Source organism: Lissotriton helveticus, chromosome 1_1 (assembly GCF_964261635.1).
Source record: "Lissotriton helveticus chromosome 1_1, aLisHel1.1, whole genome shotgun sequence".
NCBI lineage: Eukaryota > Metazoa > Chordata > Amphibia > Caudata > Salamandridae > Lissotriton > Lissotriton helveticus.
Genome location: NC_136057.1, coordinates 1,270,377,842 through 1,270,398,100, shown reverse-complemented (window position 1 = coordinate 1,270,398,100; position 20,259 = coordinate 1,270,377,842). Strand labels below are relative to the sequence as shown.

The following is a 20,259-nucleotide window of genomic DNA, read 5'->3' as shown; positions in this document are numbered from 1 at the left end:
TACCTACACCGAGTGCAAAAGCAAAATGTACACCAAATGAAAATGCTTTTTTTGCATATATTAATCAGTGCAGTATAACTGGGTTATTTGCAGAACAGGTAGCTGCTCAAGCACAGCAAGTGATGTCACTACTAGTACTGCCTGTAATTAGTAGGTCCAGGGATGGCGACGGCATTGGCATCCACTGCTCAGCTTGCTGTGACCCTGCCTGCTACAGCACAGGTATTGTCCCCAGCCGTAACGCTGCCAGTATGGCTGTGGTGCCTACTGGACTCATGCACGCTCAGCAATTACCATGCTGGGGTGCAGCGCACAGATTCTACAGGTGACGCCATGGCTCACAAAAGTTGTTTTGGGCCCCAGCCTCATCGAGCACGTTGAGGATAGCAGCAATGCAGGGCTGCAGGATGTGCTAATCTGGCTACACAGCAAGTGGAAAGTCCACACTTACTTCCTTTTATTCTTCCTCAAGAGCCCTCACTCCCAAATTCCAAATGCGCTCTCGCAGCTTCCTTGCCTCAACTCCGTCTTGAGCCAGTCCCCAGCTACAATTAACCAATGGGAGGCTTAGGCTCAGGTAGTGGCAGGGTGCAGCAGACTCTGGGAATAGAATGCAAGACGTAGTTTGTCGATGACTTCTTGGATTTGTGATCGACGAGATGACATCATCACTAACGTGGTGATACACAATCATGCCTGCCTGGACAGGCGTATGCTGGCCTGTCTATGAATATTTACCAGCCAGTCACCATGCAATGTATGTTATTCTTTTTATTTTGAATTTAAACAATTAATATCGAGACCACCACCTGCAGGGTCGGTCAGAAATTGTAGCCCCGGCCCTGTGAAAGAAGTGCAGGTTCTGAGCACCTGAAAGCACCCACTCAAATTAAGCACTGGTATTCAGAGGATAGGACACCTGTATGTTAATGGAAAAGTGAAGGACTTCTCTGATGCACAATGTTGTATACCAGGGGGAATCATTGAGAGGGGCATTCATAACTGATGTTAAGGCCACGTACGTGTTCAAACACGTCATGGGTAGAGTGACGAAAGAATTGAAAACTTTTATGGTACTGGAACAAATCTTGACCATGGAAAATGGCTTGTTAACAACTCTATATAAACGAATATTAACCAAAACCAAAATAGACTTGATGCCTCTTGGGGACAAATGGACATATTTTGAGCAGAGGGATAGAGGACATGTATTAGACCCTAATTCTCTCCTGAAAATATCAATGATTGCTAGGTTGAAATTAATGCAAGTCAGCATCTTCTGTAGGGGCTAACTTACCCCTAGTAAACTAAGTAAGATAAGGAAGATATGCAACTTCCCCACAGCAGAGCAGATAGGGTGGACATCCTGCATATATTACAGAATTATCAGGATATTCAAGATGATTGACTAGAAATAACTAGCCAAGGGTAACACTGGAAGGCCCAGCTTGCAAAAGGTAAAATGTTGCAATGTAGGCTTCATGCCAAGACAACTTGAGGCCAAAACCACCATTGAAGTTTTAGATCTAGCATTGCTTCTCGCCAAAAGATAACAGCTCAAGCAATTGAAAACTTCAATAGCACAATGACCGATAAAAAGTGGGGAAGACAGGAGGAGGAGAAACTGCACTAGCAAAACAAAAGGGCATTGTTGACTAAGACTCAGTGCAGATTTGTGACATGATGCTCTTAATGTTCATACTCCTCAAGGAGGTGGAAGACCACTGCAATAGTATGTAACATGCTGAAGGGGTTAGGGCTAAATGGAGGCGACATGGGAGAAGGACTGAACACCATGCGAACCAAAGACAGTAGAAGGAATACACCGACCACTCTGGTAGCTGTTCCCCCTCTCCCTCGACTCCTCTGGTTCTCACTCTGGACTACCAACCTCCCGCTTCCCCATCTGTATTGCCACTCCAGTGAGTGCAACAGTAGGAAAAGTGCTGAATAGCGGAGGGGTAAAAAAATACTATTCCCACTAGAGTGAGTGCAACAGTAGAGAAAGTGTTGGTTGCGGAGGGGTAAAAATTACTATTCCCACTCGTTTGTGTAACAGTAGGGAAAGTGTTGGCTAGCGCAGGGGTAAACATTTATATTTCCACTGGAGTCGGTTCAAAATTAAAAACAAACAAATTAACAACAACAACCCAAAAGATTTTAAAAAGCAAAAAATAAATAAAACATATATAAAAGTTTTAAATATTACAAAAGATAGAAAAAGATTAGAATGTCAAATAAATCTAACAAATACCTAGATAGATTTTAAAAAATTCAAAAATAAAGACTGTTGTTTAATAGAAAATGTTTATAAACAAAAACATTAATTATTACATAAATGTAATATTGTTTATTTCCTACCCTATCACACCACACAATTCACAACCCACATTTAAATGAAAAAAAATGTACCGCCATAATTAATTATCAATTAAACAAATAAAAATGTATTTACTCCCCAAACATTACCTATAAAACCAAAACACACACACAAAATAACAATCAACACTGACCATAAATACTTATCAATTGATAAATTAATATTAATAATCAACTAATTATTAATTATTTAAACCTAAATACTTTCCACCCTCTACCCCAATAAACACCACAACCCACACCTAAAAATCATGGCACAATTTCCATAACTAATTTCACATTAATACATTCATATCAATTAACAAAAACGTATTAATTAATTTAAAATAATTTACTTCCCACCCTTTACCACTATAAACCCCACAGCTTACATCACAAATTAATTACACAATTGCCATATTTTAATTGTAATTAATTAATTAGCATTAATTAACCATTAATAAACCTCACCAACCACTCCTAAAAAAATGACACAACATACATAATTACAAATTAATTAATAATTAACCAATTCATACATAAAAATAACTCCCATAATTAACACTATAAAATAAAAATTAATAAATATGAATAAATGAAAAAATATGAATACATTTATTATAATTAAAATACTTCCCATCCTATTCCCCTATAAACCCACTACCCGCTCCTAAAAATTTGACACATTAACATAATTGCCAATTAATTAATTAATAATTATCAGTCAATTAATTAATAATTAACAAATTAATTACCACAATTAACTCTATAAAAACTAAATTAAATATATAAAAATGTATAAATAATTTATTATTAATTACTAATTACTATTAATTATAATTACTTCCCGCCCTATTCCCCTATAAATCCACAACCCGCTCCTAAAAAAATAACACAATTAACATAATTGACAATTAATTAACAACCAATGAATAAATAATTAAAAATAAATTGCCACAATTAACACAATAAAATCTAAATTAAATAAATACGAATACATAAAAAATAATCATTAATTTATTATAATTAAGTTACTTCCCTCTCTATTTCCCTATACACCCATACCCCGCTACAGAACTTAAAAACGCAAAACTTAATTAAGAAAAAATTAATAACTACTAAAAATTTAACATATATATTAAAAAATAAAACTAATTCTTATACAAAAAAATAGATCAGATACTTTTAAAATACATACTAAAGTACTTAACACTAATTAAAATATATTTTAAACAGCTATATTTTTGCAAATGATATTAAAAACTTTGATCTTCCCAAAAACGATATTTCTTACCTGCAAGTCGATGTTCTTGACCACGATATTCTTCCTGTCAATATTTCTGTATAACGTTATTTAAAACTCAGTATTTGTGTATGTCGACATTTTAAACTCGCTATTCTGTCTGTGCACCAAATCAAATAGATGTATGAAGGTACAGTTGTACAGTTGCTCAAAAAAAACCAGAAGAAACTAAACACTGACATGCAAATAACTGAAGCAAATACATGGATAACTGTTGAAATCCAATACAGATACCTAAAAATAAAATGGGGAAGGATCTATCCACGAATGGGTACAGGAATGGTAAACAGGCAGATTACTACAAGATCAGAGTATACTACAGTAAATTATTGAGTAGTCAAGAGTTATCACATATGAAGGTAGTGCAGCAAGCTGGTTTTTAATGTAGTGTGCCAAAATGAGGTACACCTTGTTGAAACTCCAGACGATCCTTATTGATTTACAGGGCTTAAATTAATAAACTCAAATGCTCTCTTTTGTGGTAGTGTGGGCAAGCAGTTTAGGCTTATCAGAGGGTAGTGTTAAGCATCTGTTGTGCACACAGAGACACACACTCAAGCAGAAACAAGAGACCAATTTAGAAAAATAACCAGGATGTTTATATTATTTTAGACACCGAGAGCTTCAGTAGTAGGTAAATACTTTTCGAGTTACCAATTTTTACAATCAAGCAAAAATTTCACACAAATGCACTTCACGCTGTAATGCTTTCCCATGGAGAAAGAAACCTATATGGCATAAAAGTATTAGCAATTGTAGTTTGGGGGTCCTCTTTAGGACTTAAAGTGTTAGGGGGTCAAGGTCACAAGATCCACCATCGGTTCAGGTCTACCTGGCCAGAAGAGTCTGGGTGCACAGGTGCTTTACGGGTTGGTGCCACACTGTTGGCAGAGTAGGGGGGCGCATCTAGAAACAGGCTGCAGATGGAGACTTGGGGACAAGGCCTGGAGCTCCCAGTGGGGGCTCGGTTCATGAGGGTCTTGGGAGCAGGGGGGGCACAGTCGGTGATGGTGTACTCGGGCCAGGGAGCTCAGTTTCAGAGAGTTTTGGTTGGCTGTTCCTGTGCAGTGGTGCAGCTAAGGGAGCGTGGATGTGGCACTGTTTTTGGTGGAGGAGGTGTGAACACATTCCTCCGGAGCAAGCATAGTTTCTAGCCTCTGGGAGCATGGGCTCTCACCTGCAGGAGCTCAGAAACATGTCTGTGTTGGCAGGCTGGATGAGACCAGTCAGCAAGCGAACTAAGAGGGTGTTAAGTTTTCATGGGGCACCTCTAAGGTGCCCTCTGGGTATATATCCTAATAAATCGGCTAATGGCATTCAAACTGATTTATTAAGATAAGGTATTTGATACCAAACACCATAGGTTTCGTTGAAGCCATCATGTAGCTGGGGAATTCTTAATGACCAGTGCCCAGTGCAAATACTGACAATGGCTTTTGTATTCACTTTTACCATCTAGTAATTGAACTAGACAGCACAGGGGCATAGCTGGACATGCTAATATGTCCTCACATGTAATATAATGCACCCTGCCTTTGGGCTACAAGGCCTGCTGTAGGGGTGACTTACATATATATCACATGCAGTGGCTTTAGCATGGTACAGAGTGAGGGAGCCATGCCATGTGTTCATAAGAGTGTGCACCCTTTCACGCATCGTGCAATGGCTGGCTGCTTGCACTTTGTGTGTGGTTCTTGTCAGGGCCGGCTCTAGGCTCACGGAGGCCCTGAGCAGGGAGTGTAGGTAGGGGGCCCGAGGCCGCCAAATCCCTGCCAGGGGACGCCACACAAATATGTATCTAAGGATATATATTGGCGTGGGGGCCCCTGGGGTTTGGCGGCCCTGTGCAGGTGCACAGCTTGCACATGCCTTAGGCCGGCCCTGTTCTTGTAGAGTGGCATAATAGATTCTGCAGCCCTTAGGGAGCCTCTTTTATACCCATATCTTGGGTACCAGGGGTACCATTTACTAGGGACTTAAATGGATACTAAAGTATTTGCCAATTGGAGAACAGTTCAGCACATCTTTTCTTTAAGGGAAGCGCACTGGAGCTTAGTAGCAAGCTTCAGTGCACTGTCAGAGTTGAAACCAGTATCTAGTAGTTCTAAATTGGGCAAAAGGTGGGGGGACAAATGCAACAAAATTTCATTTTCCTACAGGTAGCTTTATAGCATTGCAGGTGTGCCAGTGTGTATAAATTGTAAGTTATGTACCAATGTGGCTTGTTTTACTTTTTTACTATTTTCTTGTAATGTTTGACAGGAATATTACTGGAACAGATGCACAGGTAGAAGAAGCAATGAACTCTCTCCGAGACGTTGGATTCATTAATTACTATGGGATGCAAAGATTTGGAACCACGGCAGTGCCTACGTACCTGGTGGGAAGGTAATACAGTTTGAATAAGAGCTAATTTTCTGGCAGCATGTCTTTTGCGGGTATCTTACAGTTTTGCACATATTTCCACAAACAGAATAATGAAAACATTTGTATTTGCCTGTTCTCAAAATGCCATACTGCTATAATGGTTTAGGTATAGGGAAGGGAATCATTTGTTTCAGACGTACAGCACTTGAAGCTGAAAATGTCATGTTTGCTGAGCCCTCTTCCTGATTCATCTATCTTCCATGCAGCAGTTTATTAACTCCGGACTTTGTAAAGACTTAAGACCGACAGCTATTTGGCGTTCAACCGGTATTGGATTCGAAAGCTACGTCTGTGCAATCATTTTTGGAGCCCCAGCACAAATTATATTTTGCTATTCTAGCATTACCCTTCCCCAAACAGCAAATGATTTTTGTAATATTTATTTATCGATATTTGAAAATAAGCATAGAACTGAAAGTTGGGTGATCCGCCACTATAGATGTCAGTAGCTTTGGATCTTTTAGAAAATAACCTTACACATCACTTCCCAAAAGCACAGTTTTGATGGTTATGAACACACAATTTAAATTCTAATCACAGCCCTACTTCGAGTCCATCAACCCTGGCTCACTTCCACAATCGGCTATGACTCAAGGCCAGCTGCCTCCAAACATATGACACTTAGTCCGAATAAGGCCATGAAACCTTCTCCATTAGTCCGACACTGAGGTTTTCCTTGTGTCCAGAGGGACCTCTACTTGTTTGTTGGTTTGCAATGGCTAACCCTTCCTCCTTTGTGGATTCTACGTTGAGTAGTCCCAGAGGACTCACATCTCTTTTGAACTGTTTCATTTTATCACGAGTGGTCTATGCCCATGTTGTTGTTATTTTTCCCACTGCTTATCTAAAGCATTAATTGGTGCTCTCTACATCGCTTGCTTATATGGCAAGGAACTTTGGCTCAGTGGTATTGGCTATTGTCCTTGGCCTTTAGCCCTGTCTACTAATTATCCGGCTACTATTGGAGGAGCTGTGTCGTATTGTATTGTGGTTACTGAAGTGTTCATTTCAACACCGTTGTTCCCTTCTGACAGGGGTTTTCCCCCATGTTTGTCCATGGTTACGGACTTCATTTCCGTACAGGTTTCCCACAATATTTCTGGTGGGACGTCTTCTTCCTCACCTACCTTCCTGACAGCCGGTCACCTTCTCTCTCTCTTATAATAGACCAGCTAGTCCTAGTCCGGGATCTTTAGTAGGATCAGGTCGCAGACCCTCCTCTGGGGATTGTTTTGTTTGGGTGTCTACTTCCGAGGTAAGGAAACTGTGGCTAGATGTCTCTATCAGATGAATAAGTTACTTACCTTCGGTAACGCTTTATCTGGTAGAGACCGGATTTAGCCACAGATTCCTTACCGACCCACCCAACCTCCCCGCTCTGCAAACTAGTTTATCCTTTTGTCCACTAGATCTCTTTCTGAGCAGTCTTGGGCCTTTCAATGGTTTTTTTAAAAAAAAGTGTTTTATAGAAAGAAGAATCTTTTTGGGTAGGCTGTTTCCATAGCACTCTATTAGTGGCTCCGTGTATTTAGCACGGAACATAGTCACAGACTAAACTGACTTAGGGGAGGGCTTATATGGGCTCTGTCCACGTCGCATCCAGTGGACAACGTCGCTGCAGAGTCGCTCAACGTCCTCTACCGACGCACAGAGGTACTGCCGTAGAAAAATTTCTGAATCCAGTCTGGCGCCTGGTGATATTTCAAAGGTAAGGAATCTGCGGCTAGATCCTGTCTCTAACAGATAAGGCATTCCCGAAGGTAATTAACTTATTCTCTCAGTTTCGCATGAGAAGCCTGCTCTGAATAAAGGAAGGGGATTGAAAGTACAATTTCCTCTCTCACACCCAACATATAAGATTGATTTCTTGTACATAGGGCCATGTGAGCCGTCTTATTCACCTTGGACAAAGGACAGCAGCATAGAGGAATCACTCTTGCTGGGGCAGAGCTGAGCCACAAGCAAAATGGCCCGGCACTCCCTGACGAGCTCTGACTCCCTGCACAATTTTCATGACACCTCATCTCTGGGGTCGCATTTCTGTAGAGACGACAGGAGTCCAGGTAGTAGCTGAAAATGTTATTCAGGTTGCTTGCTAAACTTCCCTCAAAATAACTGCCACCCGCTGACCCAACTGTCACAACCCCATGATTATTCCACGACCAGCGCAGGACTCATGAGCATAACCATAGGGTGATGGAAAGGGGAAAAGGACCACAATATAGGTAACAAGGGAATTATAAAAACCTAGTAATATATAACATTTGATTGAATTAAAATAACCTTTTAGCAGACACTACTTCTCCCCTCGTCAGAAATCTTTCATCATTACAAAATCTTTAAATTTAGAAGGCATTCCTACATTGCGTGATGGTCTACATTCATATCTATTCAGAGTATTGTCTAGTTGATTTACATTGTGCTCTTCTTTCCTCGTGTTTGAAGATGGACAAGTTAGTTTACAGGCTTGTGAGGGCAGGAATGATTATCAGACTCAGTGGCAGAGTCGTCTTGACTTCTACGGGTATTGTCTCCTAACTGTAGAGTGTTGTGGATTTTCTGTCACAGGAGGAATCCCACGAACAGCATTTGATATATTCCACCTTCCCCCATTTTTCAATCTAATTGCCGACCCTAATGTTTTCACCACTCGCAAATGTTCCTCAAACCGTGTCTCACCTGTATTTCTTTTGGGGCACCTGATTCTTACCACATCAGCTACAGTTATGCTGGTTTTAGCTGCTGCTTTTCTTTGGTCTTAATACTGTTTTTTGGGCTTGTTTTTTATGCAACAACATCATGCAACCTCTCATTCCTTTCTTGAGGATTGTCAATATTAACCATTATTTTTTTAGAAGCAATGTAAGAAGTAAACTTAGTAATGGGTATTCGCCCCCTCAACAATTCAAATGGTATGACACCTTGAACACTAATTTGCATGGCAGTTTTGAATTTGAAGGGATACCTTACTAGTTCTACATAGCTCAGTAATGGTTTATGGTGAGTACGGATGAGAAATGTTTTACACCACAGGAAGCTCTTGAACTTTGCTACTGCCTGTACCCAAGCTAGAAGTTCTCTTTCGCTTACAGAATACTTTAGTTCGGGTTCCTTCAATTTGCGTGAAGCGGAAGCAGTAAGTTGATTTCCGTGCTATTTATTCTGACTTAGCACTGTACCATGCACAACTTGGCTTGCATCCATATTCACAATTGACCGAAGTAATTAATTAAAGGATTTGAGACATGGGGCATTCTGTATTTCTTTCTTTAATAGGTGAATACTACTTTCATATGCAAAATCGATATTGCTTTTCACTAATTTCTGCATAGGTTCAACTTTGAGTAATTTTGAATGAACTTGGAAAATATTCACATAAACCCAAAAAGGATCTTAGCTCATCTTTGTTTTTCAGCCTGAGCGAGTTGATAATCGCTGAAACAAGACTGAGTTTAGGTTTCATGCCTTCAGCGATTATAGCATGGCCCAGATATGTCAATTCTTTGAACAAATTACAGATATCTTTATGAAGTGTTAATCCACTGGATGGTAGGCTATAGAGTACCTTCTTTAAGATCAGTTGGCAACTTTCAACATCTTTATAGGAAATTAAAATGTCATCATAAAAAGCTTTTACTCCACTCATGCCATCAAACAGTGTGTTCGTAAGTTTTTAACCAGTAAGGTCCGATTGTGTTCTAAATGATGAGAAATCCAGATAATCCTTTTGTAATAATACCTGGTGATATACTGTGGTGAAGTCTAGTGTGGAAAAGTTAAGGGTTGTATCTCCACAATTCTTTGCAATAGCTACCAGACAACCATGAAGAAGTAGCCACTGATTCAATTACACCTTCTTGTTGGACCTAAAGTTGTCAGGTCACCTAGGGTAGCCTGGCCTAGGGTAAGATCATCTCTAATAGAGGCACATGTGTGAAGGTTGCATACCACCCAGCTGTAACTTCAAGCAATTCCACTCAAAAATGACGCTACACCAATCTTTGTGTAAAAATAAGAGCTGGTTTATAAAAATACTCTTTGTTTACTTCTCACTCTCCTCTCAGTTGCTTTGCATTTAAATACAATATACAATTTTTATAAGTTCTTTCCACATATAACCAATGACATAAGGAGAATCCGGTTTAGTAGTGCTTAGTCTTTTTACAGTGAATGTCTCTGGGAGACACTTTCTTCTTAGACGGCTAAAGCACCCCCCCTTTTCTACTAGAATGAACACCCAGGCTAGGGTGTTTCCAGTTTCCCCAAGAGGATTATTACACTTTAACACAATTCAGATTATCACTTCAGGAATATCTAGAACTTTGGACCCAAGGAGGTTACCTCCTTCACAATAAGGGAGACAAACCCAGGATTACAGTTGTTACCTATAATCACATTAACAGCTCTAACATCACCTCTTCACAAGTAGGCACAGGATGAGGTCACTACGTCTTCTTCTCAATTTTCCCCCCCTGTAAGGAAATCTCCAACTATACACCACCTTCAAGTTTGCTACCCACAGTGTCTTAGGTTATTTCCTCAGCTGTGAGGTGATTTCTTGCTTTTCTCAAACCTCTGTGCCTTTAACCCCACCAGCCTTTCAACGTACTCTCTCCACTACCCAGGCTAGTCATGAAGTTACTTTACTAGGATGAGGTGAATGAGTGAGGGTTTCAACAGTTATTCTCACAATTGGGGCCTGGACAAGCTCCTTCCCGGCGTCTTAGCTGACTTCCCAGACGCTCTGTACTCTTCCCCCTTTTATGCACCACCTTACTTGGAGCCTGATTTGAGGGTTTCACTGCTTCAAGGCTCTAACTCTCCGTCCTCCTGATGGCTCTTCGCCGCATTTCCGACTCTTCACCCAACCGCCAGCCAACAGAGGAAGCCGGGCTGAGGCGGCCGGTGTTTCAGCCTCCGCCGCGAGCCTCGCTGCTTACTTCCTGGTCCTGCCGCTGTACCTGCGCGGAAGATCAGTGTCTCCGCTGCGAGCCTCCGCAAGACGACGTCCCTCACACGCTCGGCCACTGCTTCTTTCTTCCGGGCCTGCGCAGTGTTCAGCCGTCTCCCTCCTGAAGTGCCGCACCACTGGGCCTGCGCGGTGCTTAGCGCCAACTTCAATTGAGCGCCCTGCCCAACTGCACCTTCGCCGTCGCTTGCCCTTGCCTCAGGGGATACTTAACAGTGCAGGGTGCGGAAACTCACTCCATCCTTCTCCTTTGGATTACCGGTGAGGAATTCCCACAAACAGAAAGGGGAGGGAAAAGGAGGCTTCCCTTGACTACCGCAGGGGAAGTGTGAGTCAAAGGGGCTCAGGGCCCACAGCCACGGCCAAAGCAATCCTCTCAGGAAGTAAGGACCATTGAGAGGGTTCGGTCAGGGGCAAGAGGGGGAACGTCTTCTGGAAGAGGTTGTCTATCCCAAAGACCAACTAACTCCTTCTAGTGCGTCGTCCTCCTCACACCACTGCCTCTCTCCTCTACTTAACTGGACTGCACAAAATGGCTTCCTGACCTCTGCCCTTATATAGCCTGTACACTCAGGGTCCAGTAGGGTCTGGAAGGTTCTGGAAGGCTTAATGTTAACCTATGGGGCATTCTAAGGTACTGACAGTTGTGGCAGTTAGTAGCCACCATTTTGTTGAACTAAGTGAATTCCTGTCATGAAGGGCACCTAGGCCCGAGGTGAAAAATCAGAAGGGCGAAAGAACATCTATCCCCCGTGCCAACACCATAAAAATCTAGTGGATCCAAAGAGATTCAAGGGGTATGAGGGGCAAAAAGGGAACAAAATAAATAATAAATAGTAGGGGCTACACACAAGGCCAGACAGGTCTAACACGCGTCCCCCCCAGCTGAAAGTGGGGAGAGCTACCCAACCCCTTGGGAGTCCTCATCACTAAGGCGGAAATACCTAGAGAGACCGTCTGCAATGGCGTGGTCCACTCCAGGCCGGTGTTCCACCCGGAAGTCCATTCCCTGTTGGGAGATAGACCATCTCAGCAACTTGGGATTCTCCCCCTTCATCTGCATCAGCCAACGAAGGGGTCGGTGGTCAGTCTGAACTAGGAAGTGCAAGCCAAACAGGTATGGCCGCAGCTTCTTCAGAGCCCACACCACCGCAATAGCTTCCCTCTCAATTGCACTCCACTTCTGTTCCCGGGGAAGCAGTCTCCTGGATAGGAAAACTACAGGCTGATCCAGGCCCTTTTCATTCAGTTGCGATAACACTGCCCCAATGCCATGTTCTGATGCATCTGTCTGGACAATGAACTCCTTGGAGAAGTCTGGGGCCCTCAGGACCGGTGCTGCACACATTGCCTGCTTCAATTTTTCAAAAGCTTGCTGACAAGCCTCCGTCCAAACTACCCGTCGAGGTTGTTTCTTTGAGGTAAGCTCTGTGAGGGGCGCTACAATAGTGCCATACCCCTTCACAAAGCGCCGGTAGTAGCCTGTGAGGCCCAGGAAAGCTCGGACCTCAGTCTGGGTCTTGGGGGGTTCCCAGGCTATGATTGCCTCAATCTTTGCCTGGAGGGGCTGCACTGTTCCCCTACCCACCAAGTGTCCAAGGTACACAACCGACCCCTGCCCAATCTGACATTTACTGGCCTTGATGGTCAATCCAGCTTGCTTCAGGGCCTGGAGAACTGCTTGCAAATGTTGCAAATGGTCCTCCCAACTGCTACTGAAGACAGCAATGTCATCCAGATAAGCAGCGGAGAAACCCTCCATTCCGGAGAGGACCTGATTCACCAGCCGCTGAAAAGTGGCAGGGGCATTCTTGAGCCCAAAGGGCATCACACAAAATTGGAAGTGTCCCTCAGGCGTGGAGAAGGCTGACCTTTCCTTTGCTCCATCTGTCAGGGAGATCTGCCAGTACCCCGAAGTGAGGTCAAAGGTACTTAGATATTGGGCAGCTCCTAGCCGGTCAATTAATTCATCCGCCCTAGGGATCGGATGAGCATCAGTTTTTGTGACTGAATTCAGTCCCCGGTAATCCACACAGAATCTCAGTTCTGGAGTGGTGCCTGGTGGAGCGGCTTTTGGCACTAGAACCACCGGACTGGACCAGGGGCTGTTGGAAGGTTCTATAACTCCTAGCTCCAGCATCTTGGCAACCTCACCATGGATGCTAGCCTTCACCTTGTCGGACAGCCGGTAGGTCTTTGACTTCACTGGTGGGCTGTCCCCTGTGTCCACATCATGGGTACACAGGTGAGTCCTTCCCGGGACAAGGGAGAATAACGTAGAGTACTGCTCCAGTATCTGGCGACAGTCCTCCCGCTGTTCAGGAGTTAGGGTTGGAGAGAGAATCACTCCCTCCACTGACCCATCCTTTTCTTGAGACGAGAACAAGTCTGGGAGAGGTTCGCTTTCCTCTTCCTCTCCCCCATCAGACACCATCATTAAGATGACTTCGGGCCTCTCATGGTGAGGTTTGAGTCGGTTAGCATGTAGCACCCGTAGGGGCTGTCGAGGGGTCTTAAGGTCCACCAAGTATGTGGCCTTACCCTTCTTTTCTAACACCTCAAAGGGGCCTGTCCAGCGATCCTGGAGGGCACTTAGCTCTCCAGGCTCCATCACCCACACTTTCTGGCCAGGCTCCAACTCCACCGGGTGAGCGTTGTGGTCATACCACTCCTTCATTACTGCCTGGCTGGCCTCCAAGTTGTCAGAAGCTTGCTTCCACAACTTCGCCATTTGGCTCCTGAAGGCCAGCATGTAGCTCACCACATCCTGGGGGGGTTTCCTGGGAGACTTTTCCCATCCATCCTTCACCAGGCTGAGAGGACCGCGTACAGGGTGCCCATACAGAAGCTCAAAGGGGCTGAAGCCCACTCCCTTCTGTGGCACTTCCCTGTAGGAGAATAGCAAACAGGGTAGGAGGACGTCCCATTTCCTCCGCAGGCTTTCAGGCAGACTTCTGATCATGCCCTTCAAGGACTTGTTGAACCTTTCTACCAGTCCATTGGACTGGGGGTGATAGGGAGTGGTGAACCGGTAGGTCACTCCACACTCCTTCCACATTGCCCGCATGTACGCTGACATAAAGTTGGTCCCCCTGTCGGACACAACTTCTTTGGGGAAACCCACTCGGGTAAAGATCCCCATTAGGGCCCTAGCCACCACATTTGCAGTGACAGTCCTCAGAGGAATTGCCTCTGGGTACCGTGTGGCATGATCCACCAGAACCAGGATAAACCTGTGACCAGCTGTTGTTGGTGGATCCAATGGCCCTACAATGCCGATGCCCACCCTTTCAAAGGGGGTGCTAACGACAGGAAGTGGTTCCAGGGGGGCTTTCAGCTTCACCCCTGTTTTCCCACTGGCCTGGCAGGATACACATGTCCGACAGTAGGTATTGGACGCCACTTTCATCTGAGGCCAGTAAAAGTGGGGGACAAGCCGAGCAAAGGTCTTGTCCTGACCTAAGTGTCCTGCCAAGGGTATTGCATGAGCCAATTCCAGCAGAAAGGCTCGGTACCGTTGCGGGACTACCAAGGCCCTTGATGAACCAGGTAAGGGTACCTTGGGTTCACTGTAGAGGAGTCCATCCTCCCAGTAAATGTGGTAGTGTCCCGCAACGTCCCCTGCTGCCTGGGCTTCAGCCTGTCGCCTCAGTCCCTCGAGGGTAGGGCACTCCTTCTGGCCCTTACAGAACTCTTCCCTGGTAGTCCCTCCCTCCACATGCCACTCAGCAGGGATGGGCAGGTCCTCCAGAGAAACTACACCCCCCTCCACAGACTCTTGGTCCACCACCGCAGGTGGCCGATCTGTCACATGGGGTGTGGAAGCCGAAGCAGGCTTCTCCGGTCTTCGGGTCTGTCCCTTTTTGTCAGCGGGTTGGGCCATTGTTCCAGGCTCCAACCCAGGCGAACTCCCTCTCCGGGCAGTCGCAGACTTTGTGCTCGCACAGGCCCAGTCAGGTGTACCTAGCATCTCTGAATGCGTCCGGTATTCCACCTTTCTCCAAGCATTGTGCTCCATGTCATTCCCCAGCAGACAATCAACTGGCACGGCAGGGCTTATGGCTACTCGAAGTGAACCTGCAACCCCTTCCCACTCAAAGGGAACCTCGGCCACGGAGTAGTGGCCCATTCTGCCGTCAGCCATCGCGGCGGGGTGGAGTACATTGGGAATCACCTGCTCTGGAGACACCAGTTGACTTGTTACCATAGTCATGCTGGCTCCTGTATCTCTCAGAGCCTCCCCTCTCTGGCCATTGATGGTGATCCACTGCCCATACTTGGTAGTATTTGGGGGCACCTGGATCTTAGAAACCATCTCCCGTTCTCCCAGGGACACTAAGGTGACACCCGCCCACTCACCCCCCTTATCTAAGGGCAACTCCTCCCCGAGCGCTACACTAGCTACTCCCGGGGCTTTTCCTCCGGTGGGAGGGGGTGGTCTCTTTGGGCATCTGACATCTCCCTTATAATGTCCAACACCACCACATTCGAAACAGTGGACAACCCTTGGCTGCTGGCTTTGGCCAGGATGAGGGTTTCTGGGCGGGTTAGCCTTAGGGGTGAAACCTGTTCCCTTTCCCTGGAAACTGTTTTGGGGACCTTTAGAGAACTCCCGCTTTTTATCTCCCCCCTCCTTCTTCTAGGGGGCGCCCTGTCCGGCCTTTTGGGAATCCCCTCCAGTCCCCTTTGAGGACACCCGGGTACTTACCCAGATGTCCGCCTCCTCTGCAAGCTTCCGGGGGTTGGTCAGCTTGCTGTCCACCAGGTGTTGGCGCACCTCGGGAAAGCATTTCTCGAGTAGATGCTCTTTCAAAAATAGATCATACCACCCCTCATAATCCTTCACCTCACTGCCCTGTACCCAGCCCTCCAATGCCTTCCTTGCATAATCCAGGAAATCCACCCAGTTCTGGGTGCTTAACTTGTGGCTCCCCCTGAACTTTTGACGATACTTTTCCGGGGTTAGCCCAAACTTTCTAATCAACGCTAACTTCGTAGTGGGGTAGTTGGTCTGCTCCTTTGGTTCTAAGGCTAACAAGGTGTCCCTACCAGTAGGAGGCATGTACTTGTACAACCCACCCCCCCAGTGTTTCTCCTGGATCCCATGGGCTCTTAAGGAGACCTCATAGGCAGCCAGCCACTTGGCTATGTCATCCCCCTGACTATAGCTGGCAACTATGTCCTTAGGCAAGTAGGGTCTGGACTCCCTGGTTGGTTCTCTGGTTTCGCTGCCACCATTTGGAGTAGGAGAGGGTCCCCGTTGTAGGGCCTGGAGTTCTAACTCTTTTAGTTTGAATTCATGAGCCATCCTCCGCTCTTCCCTCTCCTGTTCTAACTTGGCCATCTCCCATTTCAGTTGCCTCTTTTCCCTCCTGTCTGTGAGTTCCGCTTCGGTCAAGCTTCCCCTGGAGACACTACTGCCCCTCCTAGAGGAGGTCATTGGTCCTGGGAGTAGGTTCCCCACCTCAGGGTGGAATAATCCCTCTACCTCTATGACCGTGTCCCGGTCTGTCCCCTCATCCTCCTCCTTCCCTTCTCTGCGCGCTTCCACCCAAGCCCTCAAACTGGTCTGGAGTTCCCCCTTGTTGGCACCACACTTAAAGAACACTCCCATTTGTTGACAGAAGTCTTTTAGCTGGACCACAGAATAAGTGTCCAGTTCTTCCAGTGCAAATTCCATTTTGCTAAAGGCAATTCAAGGTCAAGCACACAAAAAGAATAGAGTTACAAGGGCAACCTGAAGCTACCTCCACACGACCACCAGGAATAAATTTGGAAAAAGCAAAAGTAAAAATTAGGAAGTCCGCCAGGAGAAAACTCCAGGTGTAGGTTAGTGGATTACACTTAGTTACTGCAGAGTAGTCGCAACCACAGTTTTCATCCCACCGCTGGACACCAATATGTTGGACCTAAAGTTGTCAGGTCACCTAGGGTAGTAGCCTGGCCTAGGGTAAGATCATCTCTAATAGAGGCACATGTGTGAAGGTTGCATACCACCCAGCAGTAACTTCAAGCAATTCCACTAAAAAATGACGCTACACCAATCTTTGTGTAAAAATAAGAGCTGGTTTATAAAAATACTCTTTGTTTACTTCTCACTCTCCTCTCAGTTGCTTTGCATTTAAATACAATATACAATTTTTATAAGTTCTTTCCACGTATAACCAATGACATAAGGAGAATCCGGTTTAGTAGTGCTTAGTCTTTTTACAGTGAATGTCTCTGGGAGACACTTTCTTCTTAGACGGCTAAAGCACCCCCCTTTTCTACTAGAATGAACACCCAGGCTAGGGTGTTTCCAGTTTCCCCAAGAGGATTATTACACTTTAACACAATTCAGATTATCACTTCAGGAATATCTAGAACTTTGGACCCAAGGAGGTTACCTCCTTCGCAATAGGGGAGACAAACCCAGGATTACAGTTGTTACCTATAATCACATTAACAGCTCTAACATCACCTCTTCACAAGTAGGCACAGGATGAGGTCACTACGTCTTCTTCTCAATTTCCCCCCCCCTGTAAGGAAATCTCCAACTATACACCACCTTCAAGTTTGCTACCCACAGTGTCTCAGGTTATTTCCTCAGCTGTGAGGTGATTTCTTGCTTTTCTCAAACCTCTGTGCCTTTAACCCCACCAGCCTTTCAACGGACTCTCTCCACTACCCAGGCTAGTCATGAAGTTACTTTACTAGGATGAGGTGAATGAGTGAGGGTTTCAACAGTTATTCTCACAATTGGGGCCTGGACAAGCTCCTTCCCGGCGTCTTAGCTGACTTCCCAGACGCTCTGTACTCTTCCCCCTTTTATGCACCACCTTACTTGGAGCCTGATTTGAGGGTTTCACTGCTTCAAGGCTCTAACTCTCCGTCCTCCTGATGGCTCTTCGCCGAATTTCCGACTCTTCACCCAACCGCCAGCCAACAGAGGAAGCCGGGCTGAGGCGGCCGGTGTTTCAGCCTCCGCCGTGAGCCTCGCTGCTTACTTCCTGGTCCTGCCACTGTACCTGCGCGGAAGATCAGTGTCTCCGCTGCGAGCCTCCGCAAGACGACGTCCCTCACACGCTCGGCCACTGCTTCTTTCTTCCGGGCCTGCGCAGTGTTCAGCGCTACGCCGTCTCCCTCCTGAAGTGCCGCACCACTGGGCCTGCGCGGTGCTTAGCGCCAACTTCAATTGAGCGCCCTGCCCAACTGCACCTTCTCCGTCACTTGCCCTTGCCTCAGGGGATACTTAACAGCGCAGGGTGCGGAAACTCACTCCATCCTTCTCCTTTGGATTACCGGTGAGGATTTCCCCCGAACAGAAAGGGGAGGGAAAAGGAGACTTCCCTTGACTACCGCAGGGGAAGTGTGAGTCAAAGGGGCTCAGGGCCCACAGCCACGGCCAAACCAATCCTCTCAGGAAGTAAGGACCATTGAGAGGGTTCGGTCAGGGGCAAGAGGGGGAACGTCTTCTGGAAGAGGTTGTCTATCCCAAAGACCAACTAACTCCTTCTAGTGCGTCCTCCTCCTCACACCACTGCCTCTCTCCTCTACTTAACTGGACTGCACAAAATGGCTTCCTGACCTCTGCCCTTATATAGCCTGTACACTCAGGGTCCAGTAGGGTCTGGAAGGTTCTGGAAGGCCTAATGTTAACCTATGGGGCATTCTAAGGTACTGACAGTTGTCGCAGTTAGTAGCCACCATTTTGTTGAACTAAGTGAATTCCTGTCATGAAGGGCACCTAGGCCCGAGATGAAAAATCAGAAGGGCGAAAGAACATCTATCCCCCATGCCAACACCATAAAAATCTAGTGGATCCAAAGAGATTCAAGGGGTATGAGGGGCAAAAAGGGAACAAAATAAATAATAAATAGTAGGGGCTACACACAAGGCCAGACAGGTCTAAGATCAGTTGGCAACTTTCAACATCTTTATAGGAAATTAAAATGTCATCATAAAATGCTTTTACTCCACTCATGCCATCAAATAGTGTGTTCGTAAGTTTTTAACCAGTAAGGTCCGATTGTGTTCTAAATGATGAGAAATCCAGATAATCCTTTTGTAATAATACCTGGTGATATACTGTGGTGAAGTCTAGTGTGGAAAAGTTAAGGGTTGTATCTCCACAATTATTTGACGAATGAGCTGGCTCAAGGCAATATATAACCTGATTTCGCCAGATATCTTCTTTGCAATAGCTACCAGACAACCATGAAGAAGTAGCCACTGATTCAATTATACCTTCTTTTAACCATTTACCCAATATTGTTTTAATCTGTTCTCTCACAGATACTGGCACATTGCATACTTTTTGCTTTACAGGGATTGCATTATCTTTGAGTTTGATCACATGTTAGAATACTCTTAGCTGTCCCAAGTTTTCCTTGAACACAAGTTCAAATTTGTGTAACACTTCTGGATGAATGCCAATTATAGCAAACTAGCAGCCCGTCCCGACGTTGTCTGGGTAGGAAATAGAATGTGTGTATTTGGCAAGGGCAATTTATTTTAAAATCTCGCGGTAGACCACATTTTTTTGTTTCATTAGAATAGGGACGGAGAAGGCCCAGCTGCAGCCCTGGTTGATGTTAGCAGGCGTGTGTAATTGGCGTAGTGATCCGCCGCCTGAGCCCGGCTACAGCCCTGGTTGATGTTAGCAGGCGCGTGAATGTTGTTGAATGAGAGAGTTATCAGCCGCGGGTAAATCCGTTTAATGAGAGTTGAGTGACAGCGAGTAGGAGAGGCCGCAGTAATTGTCCCCGTAGACACGCTCATTTGCGTGTTCCCCCACTTGAGGCCCAGATGCAGGCCTGTTTGATGTTAGCAGGCGCGTGTTCCCCCGTTTGAGGCCCAGCTGCAGCCCTGGTTGATGTTATCAGGCGCGTGTAATTAGTGTACTGATCCGCCGCCTGAGCCCGGCTGGAGCCCTGGTTGATGGTAGCATGCGCGTGTAATTTCGTTGAATGAGAGAGTTCAGTAACAGCGCGCAGGAGAGGCTGCAGTAACGTTACTTACTAGGCCTCCAGGTGAACGTGTTTGTCACGTCCCTAGCACACGGCCACAGCAGACGATCTTCTGATTAATGTCCGACCCACATGGCATGAAGGGCGGAACGTAGCACACGCCCCCAGCGTGCCCCTTGATGCGGCGCAATTGCGTTCACATGGCATGAAGGCCGGACACACGCCCCCAGTGTTTCTTGCGCCCCCAGCGTGTC

At 45.7% G+C, this 20,259-nt stretch overlaps 1 protein-coding gene across 4 annotated transcripts in view; it reads left to right on the top strand.

Annotated features, from left to right (window-relative positions):
- PUS7 (pseudouridine synthase 7) overlaps positions 1-20,259 on the top strand; it is a 285,701-nt gene that overhangs the window by 172,842 nt on the left and 92,600 nt on the right. For all 4 annotated transcript variants that reach the window (XM_078680365.1, XM_078680374.1, XM_078680391.1 and 1 more), the window contains one exon: positions 5,924-6,049. In XM_078680365.1, coding sequence (XP_078536491.1) covers positions 5,924-6,049 — 126 coding nt within the window. The remainder of the gene's footprint in view (positions 1-5,923; positions 6,050-20,259) is intronic.